Here is a 15,670-nt window from a genome sequence, read left to right on the forward strand (position 1 = left end):
ATAATAAACTGAATTAGTGGATAAGTGGTACCTGTAAGATAACAGGTAATCGTAATGTATGTTTTACCATTAAAACAAATTATTTTAATAATATGGTTAATATTTATCATATTTGCAATAAACGTTTCTACATCTATAGAAAATGTACAATACAAATAGTAAGTAAAATTTTATTAACAAACTTGAGTATTAATTTATTAAACTTTTTTTAAATTTACTTATTTTGCAAATTCCTATTTGATAGTTCTGAAAATAAAAGCCTTAACTTACTTTTGGATGATGTTTGTACAAATTTAAAAAAAAATGCCAAAGCAATAGGATTAGAACCCTTAAAACTGCCAGATTTGATGGAGGCTTATAATCAGGTAATTAAGATTAAGTGATTTTATTTAGTAGTTTTATTTAGGATTCTTCTTAGAAGGTAGGTAATATTATGCATTTTTAGTCTTTTTGGATCATTGGTAAGCTCACAGAAGTGTATAACTTAACCAATGGTAAAATGTACAACTTGGAAACAATGCACCGTTACGGTGATTCATCAGTTTCTTATGAGAACGCGACCTTAGAAGTACAGTTAGAAGTGGAAGTGGAGAATTTAAAGGTATTAAAAAAATATACTAATCTTATAATTTTCTTTGGTCAAATATAACAAAAAAAAAACTTATAAAATAATTGCGTAAGTAATAAACTCATTAATAATTGCATATTCCATCTAACTTAGGTAGAGTACTTTTTAGAAAGCTCTTTCAACGGACACGAACTGCATGGAATATTGCATGGCGATTTAAAAATGCTAAGGATCAGATTTGCAGCTACTGTGGAAACGAAGACGTTAAATATTACTCTAAAGGAGATCAGCTTTCCACATCCAGGGTAAGAAATTTAGCAGCGTTCTTTATTTAAAAATTAAAGTTCGTCAAAATATGAGATCATTTGAGCCAGAAACTTTTCACTGCACTAGTCTGCTGGACAGTGTTATTTTGTAACAGCCAAAAATTCTATCGTCAGGAGTTTTGATGTTTTAATTTTCAAAGCGTCAACACCTTACGTCGCGTACTCCCTGAGTCGTTTTCACTTCACTAAAGATTGCGGACATTATCCTCTCATTACAAGCAGCACTTTACATCACCGAAAAGTGAGCTACAAGAAACTCCTAGCAATAGAAAATGTAATAAGGACAGGGTGTACTCGAACTCAGAGGCGGAGTCCAATGACTATCGAGTCCGACAGTCAGTATTCCCAAATAACTTCTTCGAGAGTCAGACAACGTTAAATATGTTGAGGCACGAACTATTCTTACAATTTATTTTTTAACCTTGATGACTATAATTTTAATTAATACTGCCGCGGCCATCAAAATCAACTTTAATCAATATCACTGCTGCTTGATCATTTTTTGATTATAAACATGCATACACCAGATCCTTTCTTGTGAAGTGCTGTACAGATTTTGTATATTATTAGGCTTAATGCCCAACAGATACATTTTCACTAGTTTTGAAAGTTTACTTCCTAGCATGCAACAATATTTTTCTTAAACTAAATACTGAGTTAGTGAGGAATTTTTACTTTTGTCATTCTTCTAACTCCCTTACACGATGAAAACAATTATCATTAAGTTTCCAAAACTGAAGGAGTTAATTTGTTAGAACATTTGTTGGGCTGCAGAAGCTTATTTTACATTCAGTATGAAAAGTTTAGAACAAAGGGCTCTATTTAACGTTTTTTACACTTCGCCATGAAATTGAAACTACTTTAGAATAAAATTACCTATCCCACAACTAAAAAATGCACTTAGGTGAATTTTTTGAAACTTTTGCTTTGGTATTCAGTACTTACTAGGTTTTGGTCATCGGCCGATTTCGGAGTTTCCCGAACTTCAAAAGTCTTGACAAATTGTGAGATATTGCTGACGGATTACTTAGTATCAATCTAGCTTATTTTCTTTTCCAAATTAATTATTTTATATTCTGAAAAAGATCTTTCATTCTGATTTCATCAGCATGGATGGAATTCTAATAGATAATCTAAAAAAACCAATTTTATCCAAATTTCTTGTTGTTATTACAATTAAATTATTGTTTATAATCAAAATGTGCAAACAACGAAATTGCTTTTAATTAGGATTAATCCTAAGCAACGTTGTAAATTACTTTACATTAAAAATCAGTCATTTTCGAAATATTTGATATTTGAGAAAACAATTATATTTGCTACCTTTTGCAGAAAATTGTACTTCTGTTTCAGTAAACTGGAATTAACCTTAGAAACAAATAAACTGCTAAGCTGGATAATAAACAGCATATTGAAGGTTGTTACAACGCTTTTTGAATCAACTATCATAAACAAAGCGCAGAGGGTAATCAAGAAAACTATTGAAGACTACTTAAAGTATTTTCCACTTAGATAATAAATTTGTAAATAAATAAAATTAAAAATGAAAAAAAAAATTAGTTTTATTTACATCAAATTATGAACCTTCCCAAATTTCATTAATATTTTCTGTAACAATATATGGTGTATCACATTTATGTCTCATAAAATAACCTTGTATTTGGGCTGGACTGACTGATAGATTTCTTGATTGTACTATGTCCGAGAACTTCTGTAAAAGATCTTCGTCGGTGATTTGATAAAATTGACAAAACATCTTTTTAAGTTGATGAGTAGTACAATAGCCTATGTATTCTTTCAAATCCACTCGGCCGGGTCTTATTAAAGCAGGATCTAACCTGAAAAATAATAATAATACGTGTAGATATAAATAATTTGGGTGTGCAACACGCGTTATTTCTAATTTTCTAGTGACAAGCGCACTCGCCTTTGGTGCAAGAATTCAGTATTCGACAGTAATCACTCTTGTTGCTCAGAAAACTTTGGGAGCTTGCAATACCCGAATTAAAACGAAGCAAGAAATTAAGCTGGTTGGGAACCGCTACATGATTACTTCAAGGACGCCAACTAAAGAAAGAGTCTCCCAATCAGAGTTTAAATTATGATAAAGGAAAAATTAATGCTAAGCTATAAATGAACTGGACTTTGCGTTGCTCCAGGAGCACTATGCGAATAGTATGTAACGAGTTTATCATTACATTTTAACTTCGCGAGAGGTTTAGCATTGATTCTGAAGATATCTTTATACAAAACGATAAGGATAATATGAGCTAGAGAAGTAAGCTTCGTTAGGACTTCTCTGTGTTGACGATTCAGTACTTCTGACGCAGATGAAACGGATCCATGCATCAGAAAAAGAAATTTTCATAAGCAACCGGCTTTCTGAAGCATTTCATATTCCAAAAAATCCCTAAAAGCCTTCTTCAAAACCCGAGTGGCTTGCGTTTGCTTGATAAATAGTATATCTATTTCGTCAAACCGGTTAAACTTTAACAATAGAAATTATTAAACAAATCACTCAAATGGAACAAATACATTTTTGAACTGTAGATAACAGTTGTGGAATGATATAGGAAAACTTCATTCCATTCACAAATAAATAACAAATTCGATGTTCCATTCAACAAATTTACTTTTTGGTAAATCATCAGATGTCTCTAAATACCAAAAAAGGGATTAAACCCGTAATATTTCTGATCTCATCTAGCACTCTTCATAACCAAATTTTCTAAATAAAAACTTTATGAGAGTTCGACAGTTCGGCTTACAACAGACCTATAATACCAAAACATCATTACGATGTTCTTTTTTTAACTTACGATATGGTGCTAATAAGTGGAAAACTTAAAATAAAATTAATGGATATTTTGACACAATTATTTTCGAAAAACTTACGATTATTGAGTATTTACATCAGCTCATAAGGAAAAGCTTTATGTAAGGTCATGTCTTGGAGAAGCCCAAACAATAAAATGATTACCTGTCTATATAATTTGTCGTCATAAAAACTATTCTAGCTTCAGAGCTTGCGACACCATCCAGACAATTCAATAATCCAGAGAATGTAACTCTATTTAAACCTTCATAGGCTGTACTCACTGTTAACAGTAAAACAGAGACAAATCTTTTACTCTATAAATGAATTTGAGATTATTATGATCTTCTATAAAATTGTAGAATTAATTAAACGATATGAACTAGTTATTGCAATTAATAAAAATTAGATTTGCAACTTTAATATTTAAAAAAATTATATTCAAGCGATGCTTTCGCCCTGTAATTTTACCTTGAGAAGAATCCTGTCGGCTGATAAAAGCAGCATCAATGTCCTCCAATAATATTAAAGTATTGTGAGGAGCTACACTTAATAGATGATTAAGTCGATCATCCGTTAAACCTCTATCGCTAAGATTTAATACACAAATACCAAAGTTCAAATGGCCTGCCAATGCCGTAATGTATGACGATTTACCACAACCTGGTGGACCATGCAATAAATATCCACGGCGATATGGAATACCTGAAAATAACTAATTTAATATCATTAAAATTCTAACTCAATTTGAGGTAAATGTATAGATTCCCAAACTTTATCGCCTATCTTGGGACGTAATATGACTAAATTATAAATCAACACAGAGTTATAAACTTATAAAAAGACTGTGTAGTAACAAAATCAAATTTTCACTACATAGAACAACATTCCGAACTAGTTTAAAAAGTATGGAAGGATAAAACATGGCGCTGTGATATTATTCTCGAAAAGTCTGACTCTACTATGGTAAATAGTAACTTTATATCGCCGCGTACTAATATTTGCATATTACATCGATTTTGGTGAATATAAATGTAATTGGACTAAATCAACGTTCTACTAGTAAAGTTGAAAGAAAAGATGAAGTACTTTTATACTGCAGCCCTGAATTCAGAACAGAGTTATCGCAAAAGTTAGAGGTATGATATGAAATATGAAGATATCTGCTTCTGTAGGCATAATTGCTAATACCCTGATTTAAATTCTAGTTTATCAATTACCATTAATTCCAACAATTCCCCGTGCAATTTTTGAGACTTTGCTGGTATCTTAAACTCCGACAATGAATTCTAAATACAACAAGGCATGTTAATTTTTAAAATATCTTCTTATCATTGATTTAATTCTGTATAGAAAGTATGCAAATGCATTTGGTGATAACAATTATTATAATTTTCTATCTTTACATTTAGAAAGTGGTCGAATTCTCTTAGTCCTAAGTTTTGTCACAATGACAGAAGAAACCCTTTATGCTCTAATTAATCTTAGGTCATCAACTTAAAGCTGCAGATTTATTTAATTAAATTTGATAAATACGTTTGTGAAATCCGCAGTATCATTTTTTTGAGTTTATCAAATAAGCTCTTAAAGTTTTACCATTGTTTTATAAGAACCCCAGTCCTGAATTGAAGAGTATAAAATAGATTCAAATATGAACAAGAATCAACGGACTTCAATGAGAAGCAAGAAACTGCTGAATTCTGTAATTTTACCAAAAGGCTTTAAATTTTAATATAATAAAATGAACTGATCAGGTGCTCATTAAGATGTTGGCTAAAAATAGATTATAAATACAAGATATATATTTAACATCCACAGATCGAACCTGAGCCTTCCACCGCCCCTCTCAATTTGGGAACCATTGGGAATATGTACCATAAACTTCATCTTAGGTAACTTAGATCAAATATACGTAGAAATTAAAAGAACTTATAACATTAATTTCTAAACTAAGTAAATGAAATAATTTCAGAGCACTTTCAAATAAAGAATATCCAAACTGCAAGAACCTCTGTCAATGTACCATGAGGAAGCTCTTAGGAAGTCTTGAATGTCACAAAGTATCCTTTCACCTACGCCCACATCAAGTACCACGGAAGTGATTGGTCTCTGTCGTCTTGGATGTCCAAAAGGTCTCCATTCTGGCCCCATGGCCGTGTACATTACTGTTTTTCCTTCTGTCTGAGCCAATGCCATTTGCCTGGCTGAAATTTAATTCTCTTTTTAATATATTACATTTAGGTATTTACAGAAAGCTGATCAAAAATTAAAGTAAACCGTTTGCAGCTACAAAAGGTCATATTCTTTATTAGTAAATTTTCACTTCTACACAGCTATTTTGCATTTTATGCCTTTAGAACCTTTTTTAATTGTAAAGGGGCTTTACAGAAAAATTAACAAAGGAGGCGTGTCATATATTGTTAAAATGCTGCGAAAAATAGATGTGCATTACCTTCCTCTAAAATGTTGTAGTATAATTTTTTGTCTCGGCCGAAAGATGTAAGAGTGACAGTTTCCCATGGGATTCCCATATGCAGATCTAATGTATGTTGTTCCCTCGTCCTCTCTACCTTAATCCACGTACCCTTATACCTAGTGTCGTAAAAAGGTATTTTTCATCATTTCAACTGTCACATAAAAATATATGAAGTATCATTATAAAATATCACACTGTTTTATTTTGTAGAAACAAAAAAAGAATTTAGGATATCGTACCTGAAAAAGTGTGTTCCAATACTTGGTATAAAATCATATTTAGTTTTGGTATGTCCTGATTCATTTTGTTCAAAGCTAGTTTCAACACTAAGATGTTGAGTTTTACGTGCACCTCTAATAGTTATCCATTGTAAAAGCCATTGATAACTTTTATCACGGCAAGGAACTTCCATCGTAATCATATAATGTCTTCTAAATAATACTAAAGATGCTTGTAAACCTTTTCTCATGATCGCTGCAGCTGCCCCAATTCCAAACAATCCAAACCCAGCTCCAAAATATGGGTTATCACCGAGAGCTGAAATATATTCTCCTAGCGGCATTTTTTCTAGATCACGATCACTTGTTACTTAACTCAATTTATTAACATGCTTGTTGCAATCAGATTGGTTATCTCAGAATTTCAAGAAACATTAAACGAGTGCTTGCTTTTACTAAATGAACTTTTACGTGCTTATTACCATCTCACTCCGACTGGCTTACCAAAATCCTATCCGCTGAAATATAGTAACCAATATTTAACCTTCCTAAGTGAACTGGTAGTAAGGTTTAGTTCACATCAGGTACAGAGTGCAAAGCAGCGGCAACTGTTAAATGAATTATGTAGAACTCATCCATTTTTTCAAACCCCCCAAAAAATATATGTAATTTAAACCATATATATTATTTGCATTAACGAATTTCTAATTAGCATCAACTTAAAATAATGAACAAAAAAATCCTTAGAGATTCAAAACAAACCTCTTGGCCTGAGAATTTTTAGCCACGAATACGGATTTTGTTTCAATTATGGTCCATCAAATTACGATCTTTGATTTTCAAAAATAGTCAACTTCTTGTAAACCTGAAAGCAAACAAATTTTGTTATCTTAAAACAAAAAGCAGTGTCTACAGTTAAAAAACATTAATGAAACATTTAAATTTATCAATGTTAGAAAGATCTTCCACGTTGAGCTGGCTTCGAAGATGATCCAACCACATTTTGTATTTAATTTAACTCTAATAACTCTAATTTAATGATTCCTCTCATAGGGCACACCAGAAGGAGTTACGGATTGAAACTCTCCCAAAAATTAATTTGCCAAAAATTGCAATTTTTAAGGAGTCTATATGCATTATTAAATAAACTCCAGTTTTGTGATAAGTTAAGATGGTTTAAATCTTGTAAGACTGTACAGGAACATAAATCTAAACATGATAACTCTAATCTAAATATTGAACTAAGTTTAGATTAGAATCCGTGGGGTTTGGTAGCTACCCTACCACTCCGCGACTCAGTTGTGGCATCCTATACTTGGAACACCGACTTGTCCTGTTCATTTGATTAGAACTGAAGAGGGACTATTACGAAAGCATATCAGTACTTAAAACACCTACTTGTCCAGTTCTTTTTATAACTTTTAAAAAATAGAGAAGGTTTACTAGAATTTTCTTCTCTAACATGCCAAAATTTAAGCCATACAAGTATTTCATAAGAGGAAATACTAACGCCTTTTAGCGTTTTTATATCAAACCTACCACCTTTAAATCTTGGTTGGTTAATGGTATCAACATCTAGTAATTTTGGATGTTGATTGTATTTATTAACCTCTTTCTTCTTTCTTCTTTTGTTGTTTTCTTGTTTTAGTTGAGGTGAAATTTAGTTTTAGATGTAGACCACATACCGGAACTATTTCATTTTATTTAGTCAAGTAAATTCATAAGCTGTTCGACCATTATAGTGTATACATATCAGAGGGTATGATTTTAAGTTCCAAATCCGTTTAAATAATTTACTAACAGAATTCTAATTAACCAGTAAGACACGTTTCTATTTAGTGAGAACCATTTAAAATAGATAAATAATATAGATCTGAGTTAAATAACATTCAAACCACCAAAATACAACTGCTTAATCACTTCAATGGTTGATGAAGTGATCGATGAAAATCCAGCTAGACTAGTAAATGTTAGGATGGTTTCTGCTACGGTCCAGCTTTCCGTGAGACAGGCGGTCATTTCTATTAAAGATAAGGACAGATAGTGCAGGAAGTTGGAATAGATTTGGGCGTTCCCAACTGAATAGTTTCAACTAATCTCTAATCACATCTGAAGAGTCTATTGATTGCTAGATTTTTTATTTTTGTTAAAGTTTCTTCGATCTCTCTAGCTAAGTAGAGGATGGAGACTGCTCGAAAATAGTATGAAAGCTGTTTATCTTCTTCGTGAAGCTTCTGTGCTCGTTAACCCCTTCCTTCGGATTGAAAGGGTTTTCTCTTTGAATGCTTGCGGCCTTTGAAGAATTGAAGAAGGTCTTAAGACGTTCATTTCTCTACCAGGGTATTCGCCTCATTGGTAAGCTTACTCCCTTTTTAAACAGGAAACTCTATTATTTCTTTTCAGATCATTAACTTTTTCAATACCAAAACCGGAAAATAGAAGTTTTTTTGATTGATTGGGAAAATGAAAGGAAGAAATGGCGATGATAGTATTAAAGCCAGGAAAGTTTTGATCATCTTGAAAATTGATCAACAGGTAAGAACCCTCATGATGTTTATTTTAACAAAAAGGTTGTTGTTAGTTATAAAACAGGCGTGGGAAATTAAAGGTTTATAAAAAAAAAGGGGGTTATGGTTTAGTAGTGAAGTAACATATTACTAAAGTCAGAAGTACCAGTTAGTGACCACTGATGTTCTAGTATGGGGGTAACAAAATAGCATATGTACTGTAATGATGGAAATGGTGGACACGCGGCCAATCCTGACACTTAGCTCAGAACCATATGTGGGACACACGACTAGCTACACATACACACTTGGTATTCAGATGCCCTCATCATCAACCAGTATTCATCACGTGACCATTTCCAACATATTTAACATCCTTTTAAACACCCACATCAAAATTTAATTCGCATAGTATCTTTTTTTTTTACTGTTCTCATTTGTTGGGTGATATATTGGGTTACGGGGAACCACCTTTATATGGTACAACAAAATAAGTTTACTGAATGAAATAGTTTAATAGTAAATTAATTTTTTTTTTATTTTTCTACACAATTCTTTTTACTTGTAAACTCTTATACAACATTTCTCTATCGGAACAGTTTTAAAAAGCACTGATTGAACTCATATTTCAAAGAAAACAGGTTCGTAAAAGATGGCTGGATCATTTGGAGGAAGTGAGGAGATGAAAGAAACTTGCCCATGAGAAGGAAAAATGGCAAAGAGTAGCGAAGGACCGTACCGCCAAGGGGTAAACCCTTATACAACTTCCCTATCGGACAGTTTTATGCTTGAACTTATAGTTTAAAGAAAATGGGTTTAACCTAACAATTTAATTGGGTTTTCTTAAATTATTGTAACAAAATTTAAGAGGTTTACGTTTATTTAAAATATTTTTAAAGAAAAATTCTATTAAGTACACTTCTTAGGAGGGATCGGCTTCTCTCTCAAGTACTATTTTAATATAATGTATGGTTCTGTATTTTATTTATTATAAAGGAGAGTTTCAGATTAGTCCTGAAGAAGGATGATGATAGGTTGCCTCTAAAAAGTTAGTTCATTGTAATTTACCTCTTTATAAACTTTTGTGTTAGTAAAAATTAATTATTTTTTATAATTAGGATTTAGGTAAATGAAAATTTATATTTAGAACTTTATAACAGATAATTAGAGAAATTCGTAGAAGTGTCACACAGATTATTTTTCCTTTCTCTTAATCTACAAGTTAGTAAGAGTATGATCGCGATGATGTGGTCTGTTTTGTTTTGTGAATTTGTTTGAACAGTATAACTCAAAAAATAAGAAAATCGTAATATTTCGAATCTACGCCTCCAATACATCTTTAAAATTAAATCAGCCAACTGGCAAATGCCACTAGACTGGAGTTTTCTTTCAAACATAACTATTGATTTCCTTTAGTTTTCTTATGCTCAATACATAACTTTAGAACTATAACTTTTACTTGAAACATTTTCTTAGAAAAAATAAAATAAATAAATGACAATTATTTCGTAAATTGCGGTGATAGAAAGCATGTTAGTAATTCACCACAGGGATATAAGTTTTTTAATACTAGAATAATGCTCTGTCTGTATTAAACTTGGTATTACTTCAATAAATACCAAATATTTGTTTCTTTCGTTTGATAAAATTGATTTTTAGCCACACTTGGTTAAATCGAATAAAGTGGGTGGAGGGGAGCACTATTAATAGTAAGCTAAAAAGAAAATGGAAGATGATATTCGAGTATTGTCTGAGCGTTCAAAGAGTGAGAGTATAGTTTGTTCATTCTGTGTGTATTAAAAAAAATGATACAAGTTACAAGAGCCCCAAGTATTGTTGAGTGTATATATATAGAGAGAGTATGGAGAAACTCTGGCTATCTAGTCAACAACTGTTTGTCATACAACCCCCACTACTTACACTTAATTGACCTTTAATCTATCCCAATTGAAGAGCCGTCAGCAGCAATTGCTACCAATTGAAGACAATTGTATAATAGTCCCGCATATTCGAGACCCTGGCCGTACACTCTTAGTTCCACACATCTTTACACTCCTCTCATAACAACCTTACTACATTTTACGCTTCACACAATATATTTTGCTCTCTTCCATTTCTTTTACTGCTATTTTTTCTTAATGATCCCAAATACTATTGTAGATTAAGGTGGCCATCAGTCCCTGGTACTCTGGGGACATATCCCTGGATTATATCATTAAGATTACGTGTACCAGATTCCGATTTTGTATTCTTGTTTGACAGGCGTAGATAAAAGGCTGGTATTTCTCTTTTTTGCCATTCAATTCAGCATGGAAGGGTACCCTTATCAGTGGCTGCTACTACAAGGAACATGATCAATGTGGACATTGCTTGGCGAACTCTTGCAACATTTGGCAAAAACAAAAATTTCAATACCTAAAAACAAAAGAAAAGAGCGTTCAAAACATAAATGGAAATTTAATTATAAAACCATTTATTATTTTAAAAAAACAAAATCAAAGGACAATCACTTCTTACATATCTAAATTTTGGAATGAATTATTTAAAGAAAGGCAACCAGACCCAAAGGTATCAGAGCGGAGATAGACTAGCTCCGCCAAACTAAGATGTATTGCGGTGTTGACTTCCAGCAATTAATATATTAAAATGAAAAATTTGAAGTCAAATGAAACCTAATCGGTTAGTGATAGTGAAACGAGCCTCAAAGACAAAAAAAAATACAACACTACTTACAATTTTAGAAGAGCTTTAAAAGATTTAAGATTTGAAAATCGAACAAGATAAAGGAATTAATTAATTATCATTAATAAATCATACTGATATTTTTTGTCTGCTACAAAAAAAAGGTCGAGAATTTTATGCTATCCAAAGATAGGCTAAAATCTGACATTAAAGAGCCCCCAAAAAATTCCTAAAAGAAATTTTTTCAGAAATAAAAAAATCAGGCGAATCTTACAACTTATTCTCAATAATATTGACAGCGATTGTAAATTATTAGTTTTCTTCGTTCAAAATATTTTTAAAAACATATTTAATAATATTTCTCACTGATTACTTTAATTCTTACTAAGTTACTCAATTTGTAAAGTGGCACATTAAAACGAAATGAGAAATCTAGGGTCAAGTCTACGCCGCCCCACCTACAAAATTGCACAACGACAAATTTTCATAAAAAAAATTATTCAAAGTTATAAATCTACTTCATGTTAAAAAAAAAAGATGGCCCAAGTTATTGTTACAGTGACTAGAGAAACTAAGTACCAGTAATGAACAAGTTACGAATGAAATAGTACCAAAGTGCTTCCTAAGGAAATATTATCTACTTTAGATTGATTTCTTCTAATAGAAACGTATCGTACTGGTTAATTAAAGGAAAAATTAAAGTTTAAATTAAAGTAGGAACAAATAGCTTATGAGAGTGCACCCAACTTTTTAATTTCGGGCCAACTTTGGAAAGCTGGTGAAGATTTTGTAGGGAGAAAGTGCTTGAGACCCCTTTCTAGATGTTCCCTGGAGAACTAAATCCTCTTTTTGATTTGGGAAAACCATCCTTAAGTACCATTCCTTGGGTGAAGATCCTCAAATATACTGGGTAGTTACAGGTGCTAGAGGAGAATATATTCCTGGTAAGGAGATTTCTTCAGAATATTTTAGGGTTAACAATGCCGGCAAAAGAGTGTATTGGCTCTAAGGAGCCGTAGAATTTCATATTAATATTTCGCAAGTTGCATATTAATAGTAGACACATTTAATATGAAAAAGGTATCTATTTTTGTGATGTGTGCGAGCTAGTGTGGTGGTGCAGAGATAATGAGGAAGTTACCTCATCGCGGCGAGCCACTCTGCCGCTCTGTCTATGAAGACAGGGCGATCTATCTACTGCCAAGCGTACTCGCCAAACTCCCTTCTTCAGCAGGCTGATTCGCTAATGTTCCTCTATTAATTAAATATTTTCTATATTTATAGATATTCTTCTCATTTAGATGGAATTTTAACTAAAGTACCATTTAATTCAACAAAGACTCCGGACATTTATTTTAAAATATTAACTGTATCCAAAATATAACTGTATCCAAAATATTAAGCATAATTGACGCTTCATGTTATACATTCACAGTACGAACTAAGAACCTATACCTTAACCAATTTTAGGCAAGCATAACGGAACCTCTCTCAACTTCACAAATAGTAAGTTTAGGGTATATTACATCACACTAGAATTTTATTTTTTATGAGACAGGATTTACCTAAAAATATCATTTCAGTCTTCAACACTTTTATTAATTTTTCCAACTAAAGAAGTTACGGATGTCACAGGATACATCCTCAGACCTAACTAAAGACTGCGAAGAAAACCAGAACTAATTAAGGAAAAATTATGATTCTAAGAGGCAGTGAATTCATAGTATGTACAATGTTAACAAAGGTTAGTATAATATATAAATATATATATATATATATATGATAACCAAAAGTCATTAAACTGAAATCTGGTTAAAACTAAATCTACTAAAAATGCACGTCATAAGAAACGACTTCCTTATACATACATATTCAATAAAATTTATTTAATTCCAAATCTTTCCTATAAGTTAAAAAACAAAACTTTTTTAGATGGAGAGGCAAGAGACAGTCTTCATTTATGCAAAAAAATAAATCTTTTGCCCCAACTGTTGAAAACTTTTATTTAAATATAAACAAATTTGGATACCAATGTAAAATTATTAATAAAAAAAAAAGTGATTGAAAACCAGGCAAAATCCAACTTAATATTTAACGATGTCAGAACCCAAACCAAGATAGTAATGAGATAATTTAAATAATAATATTAATTTTAGGGAAGGGATTAGCCAGTGGTTAGCGTACACTGGATAACCACGCGGAAATCCCGGGTTCAAATCCAGCTGGCTTACATTTTTTTTTTTTCCAAGGAGCTTCTTGCAGCTCACTGAGCGGTGATACGACAATGTTGGCTGTAAAGAGAGAAAACGGAGGCCGCTAGTGATAAAAAACATGAAGGTCAAAGAGTAATAATTTTAAAGCTTAAATAGCTTTAATGTTTTAATAGCTTTATTGAGTTAATTAATTAGCGCCTAAATAATGGACAAAATTTAATACTACTAATTATCAATCCTAGGAACAGCATCTAATTGCCTTCATAAAAACAACTCAGCTGATTTCTCAGTAAATGAAATTAAAGAGAGTCATCGGCTCTGTTATCACACTTTCAAAGAGGAAAAACTTTAAAGCGTTGGGTACATATTTAAATCCTTAAACAAGATCTACTAAAATGCATTATAGATTACAATAAGGCGCCATTGCATCTCAGCTATTAGTTGCAATGATCAAGCTAAGATGTACAATGGTAGTAGGTTCGATCCCAGGGCTAGACCTTGTATTTTATTTATTTATATGAGAAATTTATACGGTAAAGTACATTACCTACCCGCCTCCACCTAAAACACCTGTAAAGCCTTAAAGCCTAGCCTAAAGAATACGAGTTTCTTTACTTTTTTACTTATATTCGATACAAGATTACAATTATTAGGATCAACGTCATGTTTTGGAAGTTTAAAGTAGGAAAAATGTTTCAGCATAGATAAAAAATCAGCTAAATTAGATGTTTTTGTAATGTAATTTGATAAGCCCTCAATCGAAAACTTGGTAGTAAGAAATCAAAATGGAAAGAAAGATTATGAGATAAAGGTTTTTTTATTGATAATAAAACAATAAAATTCAGACGTGAAAAATAATCTGATTGGGAAACCATCATTTTAATTTGGAAATTCTAGGACTTCCATCTTTATTTTAATTTAAAAACTTCAAGTTTACTTTGTTTTCTTAAACTAAAATAGAATTGTACAACAGAACTACTTAAAGTGCGATTATTGAACTAACTTAAGATCAATATTCAAAAAAAGGCATTCTCCTGCCTCTAGGTTTCAGGGGTTCGCCCATCTCCATTATGTCTTCATTGTGATATTATAGACTTAATCATAAAGTGGAATTAATCGTCGTGAGTACAAACAGCAAATTTGAAATACTCCATTTCATCACCGGCTGTAGGTGGAATAATCGTTCTATTTAAATTCCATTTCAAATTTATAAATTGTCCAACGACCTTAATCGGATTCTCACTCTAGTTACTCTTTTCCGCAGATATTTTGAATTATTCCCGACCATCCTGGCGTAAATCAAAACTGAGTGCAAAAGACCGTTAAAACTGTCAATATTTTTTACGGAAAAAAGATCGCATAAAGTTCTCTTTTTTGGGGGATGAAAGTCTTGCTTACGGGGAGAGAAAAGAATTAGATAAAGAGATTCGAGGACTGAGATATGAAGTAAATAGTTCGACAATAGGTGAGACAAGTTAAAAAAAAAAATGTTGGCCCTCTAAGGGGAAGTGATGGTGAGATAGTATCAACATTGTAGACCAGTGCCTTCTGAACCCCTATCATATCAAGTCACTCCACAATAGTTGATCACCTCCTGCGGCGACTTCCAGCACTGTTTCATTATTTTCCGCCAAACAATATAGTTTCCCGTTCAATATGGATACTTGTGCGTATTGTTCTAATAAAAGCGGGCTACTTTAAACTGTAATAATATGGAAGTTTATATTGTAAGGAACTATATCAGATTCTGTGAGGTCAGGGCACTTTGTAAATGAGACATAACGTCTTCTCACATATTTACAATAGTTCAATATGTAATACCATCCTTACTGTGTATTACACGGCACAGTATGGTCTTTTGAGGC

General features: G+C 32.1%; 2 protein-coding genes across 12 annotated transcripts in view; one reads left to right on the forward strand and one right to left on the reverse strand.

Annotated features, from left to right (window-relative positions):
* Positions 1-2,443, forward strand: LOC141447709 (uncharacterized). The gene is made up of 5 exons (XM_074115471.1): positions 1-158; positions 245-365; positions 446-601; positions 722-873; positions 2,248-2,443. Exons 1-5 carry the CDS (start codon positions 55-57, stop codon positions 2,408-2,410), a joined length of 696 nt encoding a protein of 231 aa, XP_073971572.1. The 5' UTR covers positions 1-54; the 3' UTR covers positions 2,411-2,443.
* The window catches only part of Bcs1 (mitochondrial chaperone BCS1), a 26,115-nt gene continuing 12,883 nt past the window's right edge, over positions 2,439-15,670 (reverse strand). For 4 of the 11 annotated variants that reach the window (XM_074115439.1, XM_074115440.1, XM_074115438.1 and 1 more), the window contains 6 exons: positions 6,425-7,268; positions 6,162-6,301; positions 5,719-5,913; positions 4,181-4,414; positions 3,875-3,992; positions 2,439-2,732 (listed from right to left, as the gene is read on the reverse strand). In XM_074115439.1, the coding sequence (XP_073971540.1) occupies positions 2,471-2,732; positions 3,875-3,992; positions 4,181-4,414; positions 5,719-5,913; positions 6,162-6,301; positions 6,425-6,747 (1,272 nt within the window). In that variant the 5' untranslated portion in view covers positions 6,748-7,268 and the 3' untranslated portion in view covers positions 2,439-2,470. Of the gene's footprint in view, positions 2,733-3,874; positions 3,993-4,180; positions 4,415-5,718; positions 5,914-6,161; positions 6,302-6,424; positions 7,269-10,830; positions 11,083-15,670 lie in introns of those variants that run through there. The other 7 variants (XM_074115447.1, XM_074115446.1, XM_074115449.1 and 4 more) reach the window with 7 other exon arrangements.

This window comes from Rhodnius prolixus, unplaced genomic scaffold, assembly GCF_049639745.1.
Source record: "Rhodnius prolixus isolate KJV_2025 unplaced genomic scaffold, Rpr scaffold_13, whole genome shotgun sequence".
Lineage (NCBI taxonomy): Eukaryota > Metazoa > Arthropoda > Insecta > Hemiptera > Reduviidae > Rhodnius > Rhodnius prolixus.